The sequence below is a fragment of the Molothrus aeneus genome, chromosome 18 (genome assembly GCF_037042795.1).
Source record: "Molothrus aeneus isolate 106 chromosome 18, BPBGC_Maene_1.0, whole genome shotgun sequence".
Classification (NCBI taxonomy): Eukaryota; Metazoa; Chordata; class Aves; order Passeriformes; family Icteridae; genus Molothrus; species Molothrus aeneus.
Window position 1 is genome coordinate 2,583,682 of NC_089663.1, and position 22,699 is coordinate 2,606,380.

The 22,699-nt window shown below is 44.7% G+C and overlaps 2 protein-coding genes across 6 annotated transcripts in view; one reads left to right on the plus strand and one right to left on the minus strand.

Moving 5' to 3' along the window:
- The window catches only part of MED15 (mediator complex subunit 15), a 28,370-nt gene extending 23,586 nt beyond the window's left edge, over window positions 1-4,784 (plus strand). For 3 of the 4 annotated variants that reach the window (XM_066562485.1, XM_066562482.1, XM_066562484.1), the window contains 8 exons: window positions 177-304; window positions 1,171-1,305; window positions 1,685-1,748; window positions 1,896-1,962; window positions 2,394-2,554; window positions 2,691-2,857; window positions 2,992-3,090; window positions 3,213-4,784. In XM_066562485.1, coding sequence (XP_066418582.1) covers window positions 177-304; window positions 1,171-1,305; window positions 1,685-1,748; window positions 1,896-1,962; window positions 2,394-2,554; window positions 2,691-2,857; window positions 2,992-3,090; window positions 3,213-3,349 — 958 coding nt within the window. In that variant the 3' untranslated portion in view covers window positions 3,350-4,784. The remainder of the gene's footprint in view (window positions 1-176; window positions 305-1,170; window positions 1,306-1,684; window positions 1,749-1,895; window positions 1,963-2,393; window positions 2,555-2,690; window positions 2,858-2,991; window positions 3,091-3,212) is intronic. The other variant, XM_066562483.1, reaches the window with a different exon arrangement.
- A 269-nt stretch (window positions 4,785-5,053) lies between these two features.
- On the minus strand, window positions 5,054-22,006 carry SMPD4 (sphingomyelin phosphodiesterase 4). Of its 2 annotated transcripts, XM_066562481.1 has the most exons (19): window positions 21,949-22,006; window positions 21,182-21,268; window positions 20,399-20,541; window positions 20,166-20,241; window positions 19,207-19,315; window positions 18,550-18,602; window positions 17,859-18,010; window positions 17,391-17,523; window positions 16,709-16,780; window positions 13,241-13,330; window positions 10,841-10,986; window positions 10,312-10,402; window positions 9,975-10,075; window positions 9,507-9,670; window positions 8,664-8,869; window positions 7,894-8,127; window positions 7,090-7,221; window positions 6,814-6,942; window positions 5,054-5,577 (listed from the first exon to the last, which is right to left on the minus strand). In XM_066562481.1, the coding sequence occupies exons 1-19, from the start codon at window positions 21,985-21,987 to the stop codon at window positions 5,251-5,253; spliced, it is 2,484 nt and encodes an 827-aa protein (XP_066418578.1). In that variant the 5' UTR covers window positions 21,988-22,006; the 3' UTR covers window positions 5,054-5,250. The 2 variants fall into 2 exon arrangements, with proteins under 2 accessions (XP_066418578.1, XP_066418577.1); XM_066562480.1 differs by lacking the exon at window positions 13,241-13,330 and having other exon boundaries at window positions 21,949-22,002.
- Window positions 22,007-22,699: the final 693 nt, after the last annotated feature.

Consider the following 22,699-nt stretch of genomic DNA (forward strand, 5'->3'; position numbering starts at 1 on the left):
AAATGAAGAGCCATGACTCCTTCTTCAAGCACCAGGCTGGGAAAAGAGACTTTCAAACTTTCCTTGGAGTCACTCTGACCAGCTAAAGATCCCAACAACTAAAATCATATCAGCTTCCAGGCTGAGGATCCTTCCTTGTCAGGTTCTGGCAGGTTTAATTTGTGTTTCTTTTTCAGCTCTGGCCCTGCTCCATCACCCAGCAGTTTTCTCCCCAGTCCCTCCCCACAGCCATCACAGAGCCCAGCAGCTGCACGAACGCCTCAGAACTTCAGTGTCCCATCCCCAGGTCCTCTCAACACTCCAGGTGAATGATTTGAGAGCTGTGCTGCACACCAGGGGTTGGGCTGTGCTTTGGGAACTGTAATAATTCCTGGGAAACCTGTTCTTTTTGGCACAGTGTGAACTTCCAAGAGCTCTAGGTAGAAGCTGGCATTGCAGGTACTGAACACATGACACAACTGCTTGGATTCCCAAATCAAAATCAACTGAAACCTCTTTTCTCATCACTGAACTATCTAATGGGTTTTTCTAACTTCCCCAGTCTTTGAAAAAAAGAATGATATTTAATTTAATGAAGGAAGTTTCTAGAGGCATAATGATTCTCTATTCCAGCAGGAGGGAGCCCTTAGTGACACTGTGCAGGTGGAAAGGACATAAACACTCCATGCCAGGCAGGAGGCTGCTTTGCTCCTGAACACCTTCCCAGGTGAACTCTGGCACTTGGCACTCCCCCCCCAGTCAGAATAAGCATTTTGTCACCTCCATTCATGGTACCACAGAGTGGCTCCTTCTCCTACCACTGGTGTGTGCTTTGCAGGTAGGAAAGGACCCACTTAACAAAAACTGCTGTGAATTTATTTTATTTTGTCTTTAAAGCATCAGAGTGAAGGCAAAATAAAGACCTAGAAAATTGGTATGTGGAACTTTGGAACTTTGCAGAAAAACATGTATTAAGTGGGAATTGCTCTCCTGCCCATAGAACATGTTATTTCCATACAAAAACTAGAGGTTAGGCAAGCACTTAAACTATGGAGGGTATCCAGTTGTGGATTTGGATATTTGACATGAGCTACACTTAGAGAGTGCCACATTTCAGCTCAAGATTAATTAAGAATAATGTTCTGCAGTATCTTGTATCACCCTGTGACATGCAGTCTTCCTTTTTGCCAGGAAATCCAAATTCTGTCATGAGTCCAGCCAGTTCTGGTCAGTCAGAGGAGCAACAGTATCTGGAAAAACTCAAACAACTTTCAAAATACATCGAGCCACTCCGGAGGATGATCAATAAAATAGATAAAAATGAAGGTGAGGTTTCCTGTGTTTGGCCATACATTTACCTGTGTCAGCTCTCTTATCTGCTGGAAGAAGCAATACTTTGTCTTTTGTGGTGACTTCTTTTCCAGAGATTTAAAATGTCAGAGCTTTTCTTTCTTGCTTCTAACTAAAGGCTTTAGTGTGAGGAATGGGCAAAACCCTCATCCTTAAATTCTCATCAGTTTTTCTACTTCTGATGGTTTTGAAACATGTAGAGTTCATGCTTTGGATATACTTAGGATTAGATGGAAGATCTTTAATCCTCACCACTTTCTTTAGTATTGGCTCATGTTTTCATTTTGACTGTGTCTCTGTCTGCAAGAATGGAAGCTTTTCTTGTAGTCACTGTTTGTTTCTCACACTGTTTCAGACAGGAAGAAGGACCTGAGTAAAATGAAGAGTCTCTTGGATATCCTGACAGACCCTTCTAAACGGTAACTTTTTCCCAGCTGTGGCAGAAATCTGTGGTTGGCCCACAGCCCTGCTGCCACTGAGGCTGTCTCAGGCTCACACAGCAGACACACTCCAGCTGAGGTGCCTGTTTGGTGGCTGATGTGAATGAAATTTCTCCTCTTCCACAGGTGCCCCCTGAAGACGCTGCAGAAATGTGAAATTGCTCTGGAGAAGCTGAAAAATGATATGGCTGTGGTATGTAATGCTTTGTGCCAGCAGAGATAAGCAACTCATTCCAAAAGGTCTTAAGACTTGGCAGGATCATTTTTGCAGTTTTTATTACTCATGGTGTTAAAACTTAGAGTTGGACAAAATAAGAAAAGAGAAAAAGTGGGCAAGCATTTACTTCATGTAAGTTGCCTGTGTGTATCTTTTAACTGAATTTCAATTCCTTGTGCTTTGTGCCAAGACTTGAATAAATGTTTCTTTGGACTGTGGCTAATTTCAGGACAGCCTTCCTAAACTAAAACTGAATATGTTTTTTTTTGCTTTACTTCCTCCCTTAATATTACTATGTACAGTTTTGAGAATCATTTGCATCGGAAGTTTACTGCTATAAATTTTTTCAGACTCAACACTAAATATTTCTACTTTTGGTGATGATTAAAGCTTCTGTTGTGTTTCAGCCAACTCCACCACCTCCCCCAGTGCCCCCCACCAAGCAGCAGTACCTGTGCCAGCCCCTCCTGGATGCTGTTCTGGCCAACATCCGCTCGCCCGTGTTCAACCACTCCCTGTACCGCACCTTCATGCCGGCCATGACGGCCATCCACGGGCAGCCCATCACGTACGTGCACAGGGCTCTGAGTGGGAGCAGAAATCCCTCTGAGGAACCACTCAAAGAACAGATGGGTTTATGGATTCCTTTTTTCACATGTGGAATGTTTAATGATTCCTTTTGTGGGCCGTGTCGTTGTACACAGGGCCCCCGTTGCTTCCCCTCGGAAGCGGAAATACGAAGAGGATGAAAGACAGACCATCCCAAATGTCCTGCAAGGAGAAGTTGCAAGATTAAATCCTAAATTCCTGGTGAACCTGGACCCTTCACACTGCAGTAATAATGGCACAGTTCATCTCATATGCAAGCTAGGTAAGAAGGTGGTTCCTTTCCAGTCTGGTTCCTCCCTGGGGTCCACAGGCTAGAACCCAAGCTCAGTTATGCACTAAAACCCTCCTGGCTGGCAAGAAATGCTCTGCTCTGATGGAAGTGTCTTTGCCTTTCAGATGACAAGAATCTTCCAAATGTCCCACCACTCCAGCTCAGTGTTCCTGCAGACTATCCAGATCAGAGCCCTCTGTGGATAAAGAACCCCAGGCAGTATGGTATGACATTTGTTGGGCATGTGTATGTGCCACTAGGGGAAGTGGGAACACTTCTTTTATTTTAGTGTTTTAATACCATTTTTATAACAACTTCCTTTATCTGTTCCCTCATTTTTCTCCAGCAGCCAATCCCTTTTTGCAGTCAGTGTACAGATACATGACTTCCAAGCTCTTGCAGCTGCCAGACAAGCATTCAGTCACAGCTCTCCTGAACACCTGGGCACAGAGCATCCGTCAGGCCTGTCTCTCTGCTGCATAACAGCTCCTGCCTCATGCAGCCAGGAAGGAACCCTCAAAGGCTGGCCAAGATCTTCCACATGCCTCTGGAAAACCACAGCATGGGGAAGTTACTTCAGAAGAAAGAAGCCTTATGTTGTTTTGTTCCTAGGTTGGCAGGTTCAGCAGAGAACCTGATGTTAGACTTAGCTTTCATGCTTTCTATCTTCTGCCTCTGTGGACTTTTGCCAGCATTTTCAGATATACAAAATGTGTATATATGGTTCTCAAGACTGTATTTAGGATGAGTTTTTTATTGTCTTCTTAGAGAAGAAATTATTTGTGGACTTCCATCAGGGAGTCTGGTATAAGAGGGGGTAGGGAAAAATGTCCTAATTTGCTTCAAAATTTGCTCAGTGCCAGTATTTCTTTCACACTGTATGTTTTGTGACCTGACACTGCCCCAGAAATAAATGAGCTGCAACTCAAGTGTGCTTGCAAACTTGCCAGTGGGTGCAGGAAATCTTTTTGACTGTTAGCTTTGCCCAGAGATGGGATAAATGACATCCTTTTAAGGCATCCCTCAAATATGTGAGATAAATCTGCATAATTATACTTGGAGGGGAGGGGGGGAATGTGGAACCAAACAGAGCAAAAAAGGTTTCATTTTATAAAACCTTTTATAGCTTATTTTAAATGCAACTTTGTATAAATGGTTTTTGCTTAGCATGGACCAGGTTTCTCACCTCAACTGAGTAAGGTTGATGAGAAATAAGAGATCCTGCTGGCCACACTGACTTCCCCTGTAAATTCACTAAATGTGTACATAAAGATGGGGGGAACCAACACTATAAAGGCCAAGTGACACAAATCAGTCCAGCAGGTTTGTAGCTACGTTTCTTCTTTTCAGAGTCCTTCTGAGGCACCTGGCTGCCAGTGGGAGTTAATGCAGTGCACTGAAAATGTTTCTATACTACAGCAGTTTGTTTAAACAAAAAGGCAAAAAACATCTCAGGAGTAGAACTGACAACTCATCCATTGTGCCTCCAACAGTGATGGGCACTCAGATCAGTCAGCAGCTGCCTTAGTGTTGGCACTTTGAAAACATTTACCACAAGTAACTCTAATTTCATGCATTTTTCATACTTCCCCATGTGTCTAAGTTGCTCCTTCTCGAGTTCCTGAGGTGCAGGAGAATTTCAAGTACCAGATGTTCCAATTCTATCCTGCCCCACCTCTCTGTATGGTGCAGCAAACCTTGAAGAGTAGCTGGGCTCTCTTACAGTCGTGTCGAGAAATTGCTGTGACCTCTGTAAATCCACGTGGTGTCATCAGTTTTAGGATGTTTTTAAATGTGGGTACCTAGTAAGCACTGACTGGGGCAGCAGAATGCTGTCAGTATTTTGTACATGAGCTAATGCATTTTCTGTTTGTTTCTACTGTAATAAATTTATTATTATTCCTGTGTTGGATGCTAACATTGTACTGCTCTTGCCCTGTTAGGAGACCATGGGATGAGGGTTGCTGTGGTCTGTGGGAAGGGAAAACTCACAGGCTGCGAAGGTGAGGGGACAAAATCACAAAAGGCTCTGTGTCTCTGCACCACATCCTTCCTGTCCTCAGTGAACTGGAAGAACTGGTCAAGAGCTCAGTGATGGGATGCACCTGTGGCATGACTGCAGGTTTATAAATACTCAGGGCTCATTCTTCCCCCCTCAAAAACAAAAAACCCAAACAACATATTCACTCGAGTCTACAGGAAGACTTTTATAAAAATAAAATTTACATTGATTATCTCTACAAGGCCACATCAATGTTTATAAAACTCCATTAACTTTAGTATTAAAAATATTTTAGGAAGAGCTGATATAATTAAAACATTTTAGTCATGGAATCTCAGGCTCATCCTTAAAACATTTATTTCTAGAAGCCAGGAAGAGGAAACTAGTGTTCATGTGGTTTCCATCCTTCGAAGAAAAAAGTCATTATTACAGCATAAAGAAAATATCCAGTGAGGATAATGAATGTGCAGCCAACTGGCCCAACATAAAACCAGGATGCAAGGAAGTAGATCATCAGCAAAGAGATCAGAGTCCTGTAGCTGGCCAGAAACCTCAGGCTGATCCTGGGTCCCCAGTTCTGGCTCGTTCTGTCCCTCACCACGGGGCTGTACCTGATTTTCTGTATGAGCTGGGGGTTGGTCAGGTGATAGCGACACAGTCTGCCAACAAAATCATCCCTGGAGCAAAGCACTTCCATCTGATCAGCAAACTGAGGAAAGAGGCATTTAAAAGTTAGTGTCCTTCTGCAAATGCTGTCATAAAGTAACTTATTTTATGATTTTCTTAGTATAGAGAGTGAGGATTATAGGGATCAAACTGCACTTTTAAACAGCAGAAATGGCTTAGGTGTGAAAACACAAGGCAAGTGTGCACTAAGAAAAGAATTTACTTTTCCTGTTTAGAAGCATTCACTCTGCATGTTACTCCCCTGCTGATCAACCATGAGTCCCCTAATAAATCACAATGCAATGCTTTGTGTAGGAAAAGCAGAATTACAGGCAGAGAAGCAAGCCTCTACTACTAGAAAATACCCATCTAGCCCACAGTGAAGAAGATGGAGTAAGAACAAACCAAGTATCCCACAGGTACAGGTGACGTAGAACAGGAATGTGCAGGGGGAAGGCCAGGAGCAGGAGGAGGAGCAGGAGGAGGAGCAGGAGCAGGAGGAGCAGGAGGAGCAGGAGGAGGAGCAGGAGCAGGAGGAGCAGGAGGAGCAGGAGCAGGAGGAGGAGGAGCAGGAGGAGGAGCAGGAGCAGGAGGAGCAGGAGCAGCAGCAGGAGGAGCAGCAGCAGGAGCAGGAGCAGGAGCAGGAGGAGGAGCAGGAGGAGGAGGAGCAGGAGCAGGAGGAGCAGGAGCAGGAGGAGCAGGAGCAGGAGGAGCAGGAGGAGCAGGAGGAGCAGGAGGAGCAGGAGGAGCAGGAGGAGGAGGAGGAGGAGGAGCAGGAGCAGGAGGAGCAGGAGGAGCAGGAGGAGCAGGAGCAGGAGGAGCAGGAGGAGGAGGAGGAGCAGGAGGAGCAGGAGCAGGAGGAGCAGGAGGAGCAGGAGGAGCAGGAGGAGCAGGAGGAGCAGGAGGAAGAGGAGCAGGAGCAGGAGGAGCAGGAGCACGAGCAGGAGCACGAGCAGGAGGAGCAGGAGGAGCAGGAGGAGCAGGAGGAGCAGGAGGAGCAGGAGGAGGAGCAGGAGGAGGAGCAGGAGGAGGAGCAGGAGGAGGAGCAGGAGGAGGAGCAGGAGCAGGAGGAGCACGAGCAGGAGCAGGAGGAGGAGGAAGAGGAGCAGGAGCACGAGCACGAGGAGGAGGAGCAGGAGCAGGAGGAGCAGGAGGAGCAGGAGGAAGAGGAGCAGGAGCAGGAGGAGCAGGAGGAGCAGGAGGAGCAGGAGCAGGAGGAGCAGCAGGAGTAGGAGGAGCAGGAGGAGCAGCAGGAGCAGGAGGTCAGTGCTGTGCTCACCCTCTCGTTGAGTGCCGAGGACAGGCGGAACAGCAGCCGCACCAGAGCTGCGTTCTCGTAGCTGCGGATGGGCTGGAGCTCAGTGTCGCCCTGGTACTGCAGCTCAAACCTTCGTAAGCCATTTATGATCTACCAAGGGGAAAAGCAACACCTCATCCTGCAGCTCCCACCTGAACCAGCTTTGAACTGGCACCTCCCTTAGCCCCAGGGAAATTGCATTTCTCTTGTATTTTCAAGAACAGCCCAGGCAGTGATATGGAATGGTTTTTCTCTCACCTGGTACCTGCCAAGGGGTGTGAGGATGAGGCCATTCTCACTGGCAATGCAATCTGGAAGTTGTTTCTTTCCATTCTCATCTTGAGCTGTCCCACACTTCATCATCATCTGGGTCAGCTGGGCTTCACTCAGCTACACAAGAATATCACAGTTCTAAAGCAGGTGTTTGATCCACCCCTATTTAATTTATTTCTCACTTCACAAACTCATTAGCCTTGGAAGTTTTTGACAGCCAGCTCAGATACCAAGAACGGCTTAAGAGCACCTCAGACATTAAAATGACATAAACCTCTCCAGATTTGTTTGTTCTTGTCCAATTCTAGATTACTGCTATGGTTTGTATCCCCCTTAGCCCCCAAGGAGTATCAAAGAGCTGTCTCCTAGGGCAATTCTGTACAAGGGAGTGTGGCTGAGAGAAATTCATCTGTTATTTTTAAGTTTAACAGTTCATCCATAGCTGCAGTTGTATTTTTACAGCTCTACATTTAGAAGACACAGGAGAGTTTTTAAAATTGCCTGTTTGGAAACAAGAGGACAGCCTTGGTATAAACAGGTTTGGTATAAATTATACAGTCCAAAAGATTCATCACTTAAAGTGGGTTTGATACTTAAAAATTCATAACACTTAATTCCATCTACATTGAAAATGGGTTTTGAAGCAGGCAAATTGAGAAGATGTTAGAATTTACTAGCAAGGTCTCTGGACAGCTTTGTGACCCCACACAGTATAAGAGACACAGATGTACATTTGACAAATCCTGACTCTTGTTCTTGCTGCCAAGTTCTTAGAAAGATGTTACTTACCTTAAAGATCTGGCACAAATATTCCAGTGCCTTCTCTAAATATTCATCTGTTTTTTTGATGCTGTCCTGCCCAATTTCATCAAGGTCATTGCCTGTGTAGGAGCCATTCACCTCAGATGGTGTGAATCTAAACCACGAGAAGAAGGACTGGCTGGCCACGGTCTCTGCAGAATGGTCTGATATGGACTTTGCTGTCTGCTGTGCCTGACAAATTAACTGGGCCAGTTTTAACACCTAAAACAAAGACCAAAAATTGTGTGGGACAAAGATAAAGGTCTACTAAGCATCAATACATGGATAAAACTGTGCCTTGACAGCTGAAAGTGAGAGCAATCCAGGCAAACTGACTCCCTTAGTGCATATGGATTTGTGCTGTTAGCTGGATTTCCAATAGGGCAGAGGCAGTTCTGTTGGAGCATTTAAGAAACCTCAGAGCTGCTTAAGTTCTTCAGCTGCTTTTTTTCTTTTTCCTGCTGCTTTTGTCTGAGTTGCTGGTAGGTACTGATCAACCAGAAGATCACAGTAAGCATGTTTGAGAGGAAATACCATATCCTGCTCCAAGGCAGCAAGCTGTTACATGAACTTACTATTTATCAAAGAGAAGCAGATTTGTACAGCTGTGGGTCCAGAAGAAAACTAAAATTAGGAGACTAAATTATTCAGGAATGCAGGGTGTGAAGTTTTCTACTTCTAACTTCTGATATGGATGCTCAGCACTGAGGAACATCTGTCACAGCAGAAAGGCAGGTGCAAAGGAGCTTGTTGCTTACCAAATTCCTGACTTCTGTGCCAAACATCTGTTTATACTGGAAATCCTGTCCTTCCAGGCTGTAAACATGACTCTTCACCTTAAATGAGGCATCTGTAACAGCTGGAGACCGTGATGACAAAAAACTCCCACCAAGAGTGGGGCTCATAAAAAGTCGGTGTTGCCGGTGGGGAATCACAAGTTCTGGCTCCAGGAATAACTGTTCTCCTGGAATTCCAAAAAAGCACTCAAGATAATAATGGTGCATAATATTGGTCTTGCTGGGGAAGGTCCAGCTGCCTTAAGGCTGCTGGGCAAGTTTATTTAGAGAGAGAGTTCTAAGGGGAAGGAGGCCTTAATTAGTGCTCATTATTTACCTCTCTCTGCCCAGAGCAGGAAATGTCAGCATGCATTTAATGCAGACCATACAAAGCAGCATTTTAAATTTGTAACATTTTTCAACAAAAGGCAGTGGAGAAACATACTTCAGACATTGATACTTGTGAAATCTCACCACTCCCAAATTCACTATGTCCTAATTATCCTGAAATGCATGCATGACTCTTTTACTAAGTAAAGAGACTTTCAGAGATATATAAAGTTTAAATCCTGAAGTATATAATTAAGTAATACAAGTGTAAGAAAAACTGACAATTGTAATTGGGCTCTTTATCCTTTAAAGATAAATTGTGAAATGCGATCTGTGTTGATTAGAAGAGACCAATTGACAAACATTAGTGAAGACAGATTGTGAATGGCAAATAGCATGAAAAATGGGAGAGAAGTGCAGCTCTGCTAACGAGATGTAACTATTGTGAGGAAAGATTGAGACAGGACAACACAAGATGTCAAAATATGCTTTTACCTTTCAGGATCATTTCAGCTAGATTGGGCTGAGCAAAGACCTTAGCTACTCGGAACACCATGAGGGCATTTTTTGGACTGACCAAGTCTGTCCGAAGAGCTCTGTTGAGAAATCCCACAAACAGCTTGGTGTACATGAGCAGGTTCTCTTGAATGAAGGCAGCCCTGTCAAAGTGAGCACAGGATTTGTGAGTACAGCTGTTTAAAGAACTGTTATTTTGTCTTCTACCAAATAAGGCACTAAGGGAATGTTTTATACTGTCTCTGGAAAGATGGTCAATTTACACTGAGACAAAAGAATACTTTCAAAACAAAAACTAGCGTTCTAAGAAATCATTCTCTAGTCTCATAACTAAGGAATAACTGAGGAATTTAACTCAGGTTGGTGCATAGTTCCTGAAATCCTGCTGTTTTACTCAGGATCTCCTTGAGGTTTGGCTCAGATCAGTCCCAGCTGCTCCCCTCTCACCATTTCTCTGAGACGCTGCGAGGCAAAGGCTCCGTGCTCTGCGGGGGCTTCTCGGGCGCGTACCTCCAGGGCTGCAGGTAACTCAGCCACATCTCAAGAACCTGGGCAAAGTCACACATAAACCCCCATGAGAGCCAGGACTTTATTGGAAAGGAAAGCAGGAAGGGCTTTTTGGTAATTTTGTTATTTGTTATATAAAGAATTCTACTGGTCTAGAAAAGGAGATGACCAAGAAACAACAAAGACCAATAAACAGCTGCTGAACAGCAGTAACTAGTTCTAGTAACTAATAACTAGTTCTGTTGAGTACAGACTAAGTGGAGAAGCAAGTACATACTGCTCTGAAGGAGGCATCCAGAGGCCAGTGGCCAAAACAGTGCTGCAAAAAGATATAAAGCTTCTCCTGGACAAACCGAGGAATCACGACCCTGCAAAGAGATTCAAAGACAGTCACGTGTATAAACTGGCAGCAAACTTTAAAAACTAAACACCCAACCCAACACACTTCCACAAATGCAAATAGAGAAAGAACTGAGCAAAATTTGTTCCTTTTTAACTGAAACTACTTCAAGCCATTGAATTTCAACTCAAATTATTAAATACCAAATAGTAAACTAATTTTGGCCAGAATCCTCTGGTAGCATTTTCTTTTCTCTATAGACTGGTGCAATAGCTGCTGCTGAAGATGCCCTCCCTCAGAGGATGTGACAAACATAATCCATTAGCTCTCATGTACCTTTAATAACATACTTCTGTATTTAGCATCCAAACAGCCTAATTCAACCTCTCAAAGAAAGCTGAGATGTTCATGGAGAAAGCTCAGCTTTTCAGTTCTGTACACTTCAGAGACATGCTCCTGTACCAACCTTTTAAACTCCTCCAGTGGGCTGGCTGTGTGGGAGTGGGCTGAAGGGGAGAGAGGCTCTGGTTTCAGGCTGTTGCTGAAAGCATGCAGATGCTTCACAAGCAGTCTTACCACTAGCACATGCTCTTCAGTGGGCTTGAATGACTCCTGGATTCAAAGTAAAAGAGAGGCACCTAATGAGTGTCATTTGCTAAGTCCAGGGAATTCAGGAAAATTATATTCTCAGATCAAAATACAGGAAATGCTCTTTTCCTTCTAGGTTCTTCACCATAGTTTGGTGCCACCTGATTTTGGACAGGTTTGCTCCCCAGGACAAGCTGCATCAATCTTCTGCCATCAGTTCACTAAGAAACAGCAGCAAATTTGGATTGTAAGAAAAGTTATCTACAGTACTCTAATGCACTGAATTTTGGGCTAGCTTTAAAGAACAGAATAACTTGTAGATTTTGACTTACCCTTTATTGAAAAAAGAACATTCAGCCTTTCATTATGGCTACAAGTTCCTTGCTGCAGAAGCACAGCAGGTCCTTTGCTTATACCCATGGCTGGCTGTACTGAGTTCTCCTTCCTATGCTGGTACTCAGCGGCCTTACAGGAGAGAACAATCCTGGACAGTTACAGTAAGAACAGGACCTGGTTTAAGCCCTGTGAGATCCTGTTGGTTCCAACACCCTCAGGGGAGAACAGCCTGTGTGGGAGCAGCACCAGGAGTGATGGTGAGCCACAGTGATGTTACTCCTAAGAAGGGAGTGTGTGACACAGCAGGGAGGTGAATGAGGCACAGAAGTGCTGCTTCAAAGCACCAACTCCTTTGCTACTAAGAGTACTGAACTAATACCAATCCACCACTGAAGGCAGATTTTTGAGGTTTGTATTCTGTTTCACAAAAGTTGAGAAGAATAATGTACATGAAATGTAAGTTACAGCTGCAAATATAATGGAAAGTGCTGGAAAGGTGTATGGGATTAGCTGCAAGAAGTTTCCAGTGCTTGAGGCAGGGAGGGAGTGTCTGTGTCTGTGTCCTCTCTCAGCAATGCCTGAGGCACAGCAGATGCCTTTTTACACTCTCTGAGATTCTGAACACACTGGGACATTCACTCCAGGCTCCATGACAGACACAGCCCTGCAGTGCAGCCAGGCCTGGGACTGGTTAAACCTTTACCAGTTCTAATGAGGGCTGGGCTTGTTTTTGCCAGCTCCAACTCGTATCAGCACATTTCCAACACTCCTGGTGAGTTTATGCAAGAAGGTAGAACTCCAAGAAGTTGTGTGGTCCTTGGAGTTTGGACCAGGATCTCCACAGCAATTAGAGAGGCTCAGTACTCTGCTACAGGCCTTGAACAGGTGCAATTTTAAAAACCCCAAGTCCCCCCTGAAGGTACCTTTGGAACTTACAAAACCACCCTATTTCAATACATCATTTTGGGTGATGTTAGTAGTTTCTCCACATAGCAGCTCTTACAATTTCCTCTTAGCCTGGATCACCACCATTATCAATGTCATTGGTTTAAAAACTTCTTTTCCCCAAAAGGGTTTTTGTTGTCAAACCTTTTTGTACAGGATGGATGTGTGCCATTGTTAACTCTTAATACAGTAATTAAATGAATATAACAGTAAAAAAGATTTAAAGTAGTACTTTCTGTGTTCCTTTCTAAACAGCACCTTGAGATATCATAGCACTTAATTAAAACAAAACAAAAAAAGGATTAAAGAGCAGGGAAATGCCATGTAGTGCTAAAGAGCTTTATAGTACATAAGCTCAACCCTCCCCATTCCCAAAATGAAGACCCAATGAATAAAGGGCTGAAGTAGGAAAAGAGGAATCAGCAATCTGTTCCACCAGGAATGTTTCTGCATGCACATTTCCTGAACAATCTGCAAATGTACCACTTGTGCTTTTGCAAAAGTGGACAGCCAAATTGACATTGCCACCACAAATTTAGTATTATCCAATGACATTTCCTTGGCTAAAAACCCCCAGATGTTACCTACCTTAATCTGGGTGACAGCCATGCAAATTCTGATCTTTTCTTCCACGCAAGGTTTGCTTAAATGACTACTGAGTGAGAGGCAGAAATCTGCCATTGGTGGAGACAGCTTTGGTGCCAAAAAACAGCATAGCTGGTAAGTCTTAAATTGCAAAAATGCATTTCTAGAAATCCAGTTTCCAATCAGTCCTCATAACATGCTAGAGTTTAACTCTTTTCTCCATCACCTTTGCTAACATCTCTCAGTATCTGTTTCACTGAACAATTTGGTGAATTTCAATGCAACGTTGCCAAATTATAAAACCACACCTTGGCAGAAGGAGCTGCTGTACAGCCAGCACCAATACACTTGGCAGATTATATGATGGAACAAGATTCTTAAAAAAGGAAACCAAATGAAAAGATGGTAATACTTGGTATGCGTGGAGGGCCTGGTAGCTGGATTGGGCAGGACTACCGTGGTGTTTACTGGAGATACTGAGTCGGTAGTGGAGAACCTCCAGCTGAGACAACAGAAACAAAAAGGAAGGGGGGAGGGAAAAAAGGAGAGAAGAGAGCAAGAGAAAAAAAAAAGTGAGAATGAGCCCAAGGAAGAAGGGTGGGGGGAAAAATGAACATCACAAATACAGTCAGGGACAACATATCACAATAACAACTGCAGCCACAGTATCCTCTTTTTTCTGGTGTTCAGTAGATTGATTCATAGTGTTTCTTATCCTTTGTCAACTTGGAAAAACAACTGGGAGCAAGTATCAAAAAATTGGCTGTTCTCTTTGCTGAGCTCAGAGCAAGGACTGGGGGATGTGAAACTTTTGCCAAATAAATTCCCCATTTCAGAAGTGAATTGAACTGCAGCAACAAGGATTTACACACTGTTTATTAAAAATGGAGTAAGAGAGCAATATTCTGCAAGCTTTTCTACATCTGTTTTGAAAACTTTGTCGTTTCTTCCTGTTCTGCTGGAGAAGCACAGTTTGTATGTGGAAGAAGTTCAAATTGAACTTTCCTGTCCAGAGAAATCCTGTGTATTCTCTCTACTTAAAGGCCATTTGGGAAGGCTGCAGTTCCTGTGAATTTCCTCAAAAAAGGAAATTACTTTTGCTGTTAGGGAAACATTACACATCTAAAAAGGCAAAGACATACCTAGCACAGGAATGCTGATGCAAAAGTCACCTTGCCATAACACTGAAGTCTCTGCAAGCCTCAGTCAGATCCCTCCTTGAAGGAACAACCTGACCAGCATTTTCTGACTGTAACAGTGAAGAGGATACTGTAGCAACAGTGACACACATGTATGAAATTAATGAAAAAACATAAAACAAAAAATGTACACTACACAGACCCCAATGACTGTTGTCAGGCATCTAAACTAACTCTCCAGATCACACCTCTGCTGTCTTTCAACAGCCTCTAGCCCAGCTCCTCTGCTGACAGTTTGGCAGCTTTTGGTTCCACACCCTTGGAGTGGCAGGATGGCTCCTGCAGGCTCCCCAAGAGCTTGGGCAGATTGTCTGCTTCCAAACTGACTCCCTGCCACAGGAACCTGCAACCCCCTGGATTTTCATGGGTGTTCCACATGCAGTGCTGGGGGCTGAACACCTGGCATTGGAAGGTCAGGAAGCATGACATAAAGTTTGATCAAACTACTTCTTTTTAAGTGTTTCTTGTGGTAACAGCAGAAGGGAATAGGAAAAAAAGCTGCTGCACACTTGGACTCTAGATCATCAGAGAGAGAAAAAACAAACAGACAAAAGAATTGGAAAATAGTTGAATTAAAAGGGAAAACAATGACAGCATAGCAAATGGCATCAACCTCAGGCTCACAGCAGACCCAAGAAGATTTCAAAGCTGTAATGTGTATCTTCTCAAAAGAAATTGTTTACTATTCATTCCCATTCCACTGCCTTCTACTTACAAAGGGAAGTCTGTGATGACTGTACCAAGGCTTAAGGAAAAATCTATGACTCTCCTTCTCAAGGAAGTTACTTATCTGAGATCTCTTTGGCCCACGAAAGCAAACAAATCTGGCTGCTGGACAAAGAGTGAGCAAGTTCTGCAGAACCTCATCCCACCTTCCAAAACAGACATGCAGCCATTGCAAAACACTGATGGTCAAACAGCTCTAGCTGCAGCACTGAATGGTCACTGATTACCCTTCCTCCCAAACCCACAGAAGGCTAAATGCAATCAAGTGAACTTGCAGAATTATCAATAATTTTAAGAATAAGGAATAGGGCCATCTTGGGTTTCCAGTCAAGGTCTTTAATGCTTGTGTTAAAACAGAACTTCCACTTTTGGATGTTCTACTTCCTCATCTGAGGAACTACAAGGCAGACTGCTTTCCCCAGCCCACCCAGGCTACAAAGCTCAGGCTAATGAACAGTCCTGCCCCCAGCTGATCTGGAACCTTTCCTCAGTCCTGCAGGAGAGATCCTTCATCCATTCACGTATCTCATGGGGAATTCCAGTTCCCCATTCCACTGTTCCACCCCCCCAAAGAGGAAGACTTCCTATTTTACGTGTTCATGATTACTTCCCATCAAAAATGAAACTAAAATACCATCAGGGAGTTATGGCCTCAGGCTGTGGCTCAACACACCTTGTGGAGGATCCTGAAGTGCTGATTTCAGAGAACTGTAAGCTCTACCTAGGCCCTACTCCACCATAAGGTGCAGAGGCATTGTCTGCAACTGCTGCTCCCTAGTGCTAGAAGAAAGCATCTGAAATACAGAGGGTGAACAGAGGAGAGAAGTTTAAAGCAATCATCATTTCTGGCCTAAGCACAGCGCTTGATGCACAGAGACTGGACAGACAGACAGACCAAAGGTACTTCAAGCAAAGCCTTTCCATCACAGGTGCACAGCCATGCTGCTGGGAGTCCCAAGTGGAGACTTTGCAACATTAGTGAGTTTGCATTTTGACCTCAACTTTGACAATAAAAGACAAACCCCATCACATTTCAGCTCTCCAATGTTTTTCCCTAGCAAAATATAAATGTGTTTTATTTCATATCCTGTGGAGTGAAGGATTAGAATTTTTCAGTCAACTCCCATATTGCACTTCCACACAGGAATAAATCCTGAGTAACTTTTATTATTTCTCTCCCCTTCTATGAAAGTCCCACTGTGACCCAGAGGGAATTCAGAGGATCAGTATTTTCTCCTTCAAATTCCCTTTACAATTATAATGCCTTCAATCTTAGCCTCCCCAACACTTACTTACTTCTTACATGCAGTAGTTTGTTACTGAACAGGCCACCACAAACTGCTTACAACAGTGTATTATCTGAGCAAGAGCTTGTCAGATAATCCAAATTCTGTAGCTACAGAACTGCTTCTGACACCATTATGGTGAAAAGCACATTTTGGAACATGAAACAATAAAAATAGCAGTTTAGAAAGATTTTTTAAAATTTGGATTTAGGCTAAAAATGGTTATGGATGTTCGAAATGACTAATTGGTATTTCAGTAACAGTTGCTATCTCTGCTGGAAATCAATTTTGGCTATTTTTAGCAGTCATGTTGCCCCAGTGGGATTTAACACAATGGTTTTATAGTGGCATCTTCTCAATCATTAGTACTTTGATGTTCAGATTGTTGTGACCATCCCACAAACTCATCTTGAACAAAAAAAAGAAACGAAAACCAGAACAAAACTAACACAACTTCTGCAATGAAGGCAAATCTGGATGACACACTTATTCACAACATTCTTTGTAACTGGATTATCAACTCTGGCACACTTATGTAGATACTCTGATAAGTTATTTCTTTCCTTTGGACCAATACACAAAAATAAATTCTGCACAGAACAGGAGATTTACCCCAAGGTAAGAGCTCAACCACCAGGTGATGTGCACAAGTGCAGCACAAACTATTACCTTGACGTGAGGGGACTGCATTTTCTGATACATTTCCAGTGAGTAATGATGAAGCCACATTTCAACAAAGATCTGCAAAACAAGTATTTTCTCAGCTAGGGAAAGAGAAGCAATCCCACACTGTCAGTCAGAAGATAATATAAGGAAGACCACAGGATATAACTTGAAAACTGAGCTGTACTGGTAAATAGACAGCACCTATTCAAGATGTTCCAGGTAATGCCAATGGCTGAGATGACAAACTCTCAGCACCTGCCAGGCATCAATTGCTCAGCAACATGATAGGAACTTGTTTCAGAATAATTGCTAAATCCAGATTTTCTTTTCCTTCCCTTGATAATGAACAAAACCAACCTGGCTGCATTTAACCTTTGCTTTTGCATAGAGCATAGAACTGGTGTAAGATTTAAAAAAGAAAATCAGATGCAGAAACTTTTCCAGAAAAAAATACTCAAATGCCTGAGATCGGTTGTTAGATCCTTAGTCTAAGAAAAGGTATTAAGTGCCTTTCCAAGCTAGAACTGAACAGCCTCACAGTGGTTCTTCGCTGCATTAACAGGAAGCAACAGCTGCACTGCTCAATTCCAAAACCAAGCTAAAGCAAACTGGCCAATCTGCCTCTGCTTTAACAAGAAGAGATCCCTCAGTGAGCAGGGCATTTCCTTCTTTAAATGCCAGGTACCTGAAGCAGTGTTTCTGATCTCCAGATCTCCTGGGAGGCTGGGTCAGCGTTCACAGAGGGCTGGTGGGCAATGTGCCTCTTCAGCAGGCTGGTGTGGTGCATGCCATAGGAGGAGAAAGGCACTGCTGGGGACCTGGAGGACAAATGCATGGAATGACACAAGTCAGGAGGGCTTGGTGCAGCACAGGGGGATGGAGGGATGTATCACTGCTTTGAATCAGTATTTTATATGCTTTAAAACAGTCTTTCAAACTGTATAATTGATTACACATTTCAAACTTCTGCAACTTCCTGTAATTACCAATTACTTCAACTCTAACCATAACCAAACACTGCACCACTGTTCCTATGTAATAAGATCACACACAGACCAAGTGTGGAGGTGTTTCTATAGTTTGGTGTTGTTCCAACAAGCCATATTTTGCCTGCACCGTTCCCACAATTTTCCCCTGACACTGGAGCCATTACCTGGGAGTAGGGGAAGGGATGGCTCCCCCAGGGTTTGAAGAAGGTGGGGGAAGGACACTTCCCTCTGTGGGCAGGAAACACTTGAGGTACGTGTCCACCAGGATGAAATAAGCACTGTTGGAAGGGCTGACGTGATGGGTGACAGGTGAGTTCTGCAAGAGACACACAGGTGTACCTGGGCTTAAACACTGCTGCTTTAAACCAGTGCTGGGGGGTGATGTCAGACCCCCTCAGCATAAAAAAGCAGAAGCCCAGTGTTAGAAAGGGTGAACTGGCAGCAAAGAGCCCTGGGAGCAAAGGAAAAGGAGCTGTGACAGAAGGGCTGCTGCAGCAATGACTGTAACCAAGCAGAAGAGAGGTAACAACAGGCAGAGGAACCAAAAACCACAGCCCACAGCAGCAAGCTGTGGCTCTGACTGTAGAGAAACCCTCACTGGGTACAGGGGGACAGAAACCATTTGGAACCCACTGCCTGCTCCTTGCTGCCATGACTGCTTACTGGTGAATCCAGGGCGGGTCTTTTGTTTAGTATCCAGTCTTGGATCACCAAGTGAACCAAAGCAATAACAAATTCCAACAGAACAGATGAAACTGCTGTTCATTTAGCTACACAGCACCCCAGCAGGCTCTTAAGAGAATTATGGAGAAAGGCCAATACTATTTTAAGGGGAAAAATGTGAAAGGTACTTACCTTCTGTGTAATCAAACTGATTGCAAAGTAAAACATGTAATATTCAAATGGATCTGGAAGAAGAGAGTTAAGGATCACATAATAAAAGCAGGTACAGCTGTTGGATATTGGGAGATTCTGAATAAACACTACATTTGTAATTTGTCAATGCTAAAGTACATTGCTAGAGCTTTTGAGCAAATTCAGCCTTGGCTTCTTGCTCTCCAGCTGGCTGAAACATTGGTGATTGAGGGGTTCTCTGTGTGACAAAGTGTTCTGTGCTACTCTTGGCACATCTGACTACTTCAAACTGAAACCAGCACAGCTCCAGCTACACTGCTTCCAAAATTCTCCAGCTGCAAAGTGAACGTGCCCTTTTCCTACTATATTGCATAAACTACAAGCAGTTACAAAAACAAAAATTGTGAAATACAGCCTCTGCTGAGAAACACTGGGAATTTTGTTGTTGACTTGATTAAGGCCAGAAATTCCTCCAAGAAGGGTTGACAAGAGGACACGTTTATTTTAAATTGTAATCTAAACATTTTTAATCAGCCCAAACTCTTCAGCATGACCAGGATTTACCCCACACTGATAAGAAATGTTTAACAGAAACACTCATGATCTCTCAGTTTTAGATATTTTAAAAAATAAGATACTCAACAATTAAAAGGATACTAAGAGCCAAATTCAAACCCAAACCACCAGATGAAGGAAACTGGACTTTGTTGTGGTATAAAGAACACTCTGGGAGAACCTGCTCTTGTATTGAAGCCTTCACAGGGCCCTGAAAGAGAGAGTAATGGAATATTAATCTGGCTCCTCAGCATATTGCAAAGTATGATTTCAGATGGTGAGATTCTGCATTCTGGGCTGATCTCTACATTCAGCTCAGTGATTTTATTGCATTGCAGCAGTTCTGTGTCCAAATGCAGCGTTGAACAGGGAAAGTTGAAAACTCAACTTTCTCTCTGAAAATGAGTATTCAGTATATTTTAAATTTAAATTCAGTATTTTTTTAAAAGCCTTCACAGTAACTTTCCCAGTTGAAGTGGGAGCAGCAGAGTATTGCTGTTTGGCTGCTGGTTTTGTCAGGTAACTGAGCTGTGGACCAGCAATTATCATACAGTTAAATGAGGTTTCCTTTTGTCAAAGCCTGTAGGACTATCTGAACCAATTTCTAGACAGTATGTAGGTGGTAGCAAGAAACACAGCAAAACAACTCTGCAGATGAACACTTCTGCTGGAAATGTGACACTTCACATCCAGGAGAGCAGTCAGACTTCAAACACACAGGCACACACACAGGCTCTGTGATAAACTTAGAAAACTATTTTCAATCCTGCAACTACCAATAACCAACAACTCTCTCTGGGGACAGAGTAACAATCACAGTGCAGCTTTCTTGGCTGAACACACACATCCAGCTGCTGAGAACCACAATCTCCTAGAGATTTTATGGCTGGGACTCTCCTCCTCCACTCAAGAGCCATTTCAAGAAATAGGGTCTGCTCCTAACCTGGAGCACTGAGGCCACACTTTGGCCTACACTGAAATGTAAGTACAAAGTGCATGCCAAGTTCCAACAGCTGCCACAACAACTACATTCCCTTGTTACAAACTAGTCAGTTACTCACTGGAAGATATGAGACTGGGAAATCATATCTGTACTCTTCTGCTTGGAGTTTGTAAACCAGCTTCATCATTGGGCCACTGCAAACAAGCATCAGAAAGGGAATCCCATGGTGAATAAAAACCCCTCTGTTGCCTCACTTCTGTGAGCTTAGCTTTGCACAGTGGAAAAAGGCCAAACACTGGTCATTTGTTCACCAATTCATTTCTTAATCTGTGCTGAAATTAATGAGTTCACCTGGGATCCAGGAAATCCAAAGCCACAGAATATTCATTAGGGTTTGTTCTTCCCTGCAGGCAGCGAAGGTTCCAGCCCACGATGATGCCATCCAGGCTGCCAAAAATGCTCTCCACCAGCCATGGGAAGATGCCATGGAGTTCCTGCAGGGAAAACAGACAAAAAGAATTCATGTGCACAATTCCTCACTTGGACAATCTCTCCTGCATGTACTAGAACACACAGAGATATGTCAGCCATTTATTTATGGCTGTTTCTGGGTTATCACTGGGCAGATCATCCATTCAAAACATTGCACTACAGCATGGCAAAAATGGGACACCTATCCTGATTTCTGATCCTACTGAAGTTACAACAATGCTCATCAGCATCACTTGCAGTTATTTGCCACATTTTAAAAACAAGTTTTCTTTGTAAACTGAGGCTGAAAATTATTAATAAAGGGTGGTGAAATGAAACAACCCCTTAATGACTAGGAAAGGTTCTTAATTCTTGGCCACACTGCATTCCCACTGCTTCAATGGAGGTCCCCAAAACCCAGAATCACAAAATCAGTTAGGTTGGAAAAGAGCTGAGATCATCGAGTCCATCCTGTGACCAGACACCACCGAGTCAACCAGACCCTGGCACTGAGTGCCACTTCCCTGAGCACCTCCCTGGGCAGCCCGTTCCAGACAGATTGTCTTGATAAGACAGAGAGGAACAATCTAAGCAGTAATATAAAAACCAGTTTCCCTGAATCATGCCAAGCAGGGAGGTTCTGGAGAGGCAGGGGCTGCTCACCTTGGCAGGCAGCTCCTCGATGATGGTCTCCAGATCGCGGCACCTCTGCGCGAAGGGTTTATTGACACAATCCGCCTTCAGCGTGGCCTGGTACAAACCACAAGGGAAATGTGATCACGGCTGCCGGGCCGGGCAGGACAGCACTCACCGCGGCAATCCCCCTTCAGCATTCCCTCGGGACAGCACTCACCGCCACAATCCCCCCTCAGCATTCCCTCAGGACAGCACTCACCGCTACAATCCCCCCTCAGCATTCCCTCGGGACAGCACTCACCGCTACAATCCCCCCTCAGCATTCCCTCAGGACAGCACTCACCGCGGCAATCCCCCTTCAGCATTCCCTCGGGACAGCACTCACCGCGGCCATGAGCGCCACAATCCCCCCATAGCATTCCCTCGGGACAGCACTCACCGCCACAATCCCCCCTCAGCATTCCCTCAGGACAGCACTCACCGCTACAATCCCCCCTCAGCATTCCCTCAGGACAGCACTCACCGCGGCAATCCCCCCTCAGCATTCCTTCAGGACAGCACTCACCGCGGCCATGAGCGCCACAATCCCCCCTCAGCATTCCCTCAGGACAGCACTCACCGCGGCCATGACCGCGCAATCCCCCCTCAGCATTCCCGCCACACCCGAGGCTGCAGCGGCCGGGACAGCACAGCAGCTCCATGCACCGAGACACCGCTGAGTGCCCGCCCGGCCCGGCCCGTTCCCGAAGCATTCCCCCAGCAGGAGGAGGAGGAGGCCGTGTCCCCACACCCACCAGCAGGAAGCTGGGCTGCTGCAGGTGCGGCCCGGCCATGCCGCCCCGCCGCGCCGCGCCGCTCCGCTCCGCTCCCGGCCCTCAGCGCCCTCAGCGCGGACCCCGCTCGCTCCCCGCGCCCGCGCGGCCCTTGCGCGTCACGGCCCGCGCGGATGACGTCACGGCGGCGTTGCCATGGAGACGGCCCGCGCTGAGGGCGGGCAGGGCCGCGGCCATGGCAGAGCCGGGGAATGGCCCGAGCTGGGAGCGCCCCTCAGGGATCACCGAGGACACCCAGCATTCCCAGCCTGTGCCTGTCTATCTGAGGGAGTTATCCAAACACTCCTTGAACTATGCCAGCTTTGCCCTGGGGAGCCTCTTCCAGTGCTCAGCCACCCTCTGGGTAAGAACCTTTTCCCGGTACCCAGCCGAAACTCCCCTGACTCAGCTTTGTGCCATTTCCTCGAGTTCTGTCCCTGGTCACCAGAGATGGGATCAGTGCCTGCCCCTGCACTGCTCCTGTGAAGGTGTTTGTGAAAAACGCCAATCACTTGTTTTTAAAAATTTAAAAGTTTAATAGTAATAAAATGGTTATAAAAATAGTCATACAATTAGAGCAATAATAATTTGGACAAGTTGAATTAGGATAATATAAGACAATAGAGACAAAGAGTTACGGACGTCCAGGTACCTCCTTCTGGGCAAAATAAGCCCCAAAAAGGACCCAGGTTAACAGAGGATTAACCCTTAAAAGCAACAGCCTGTTGCATAT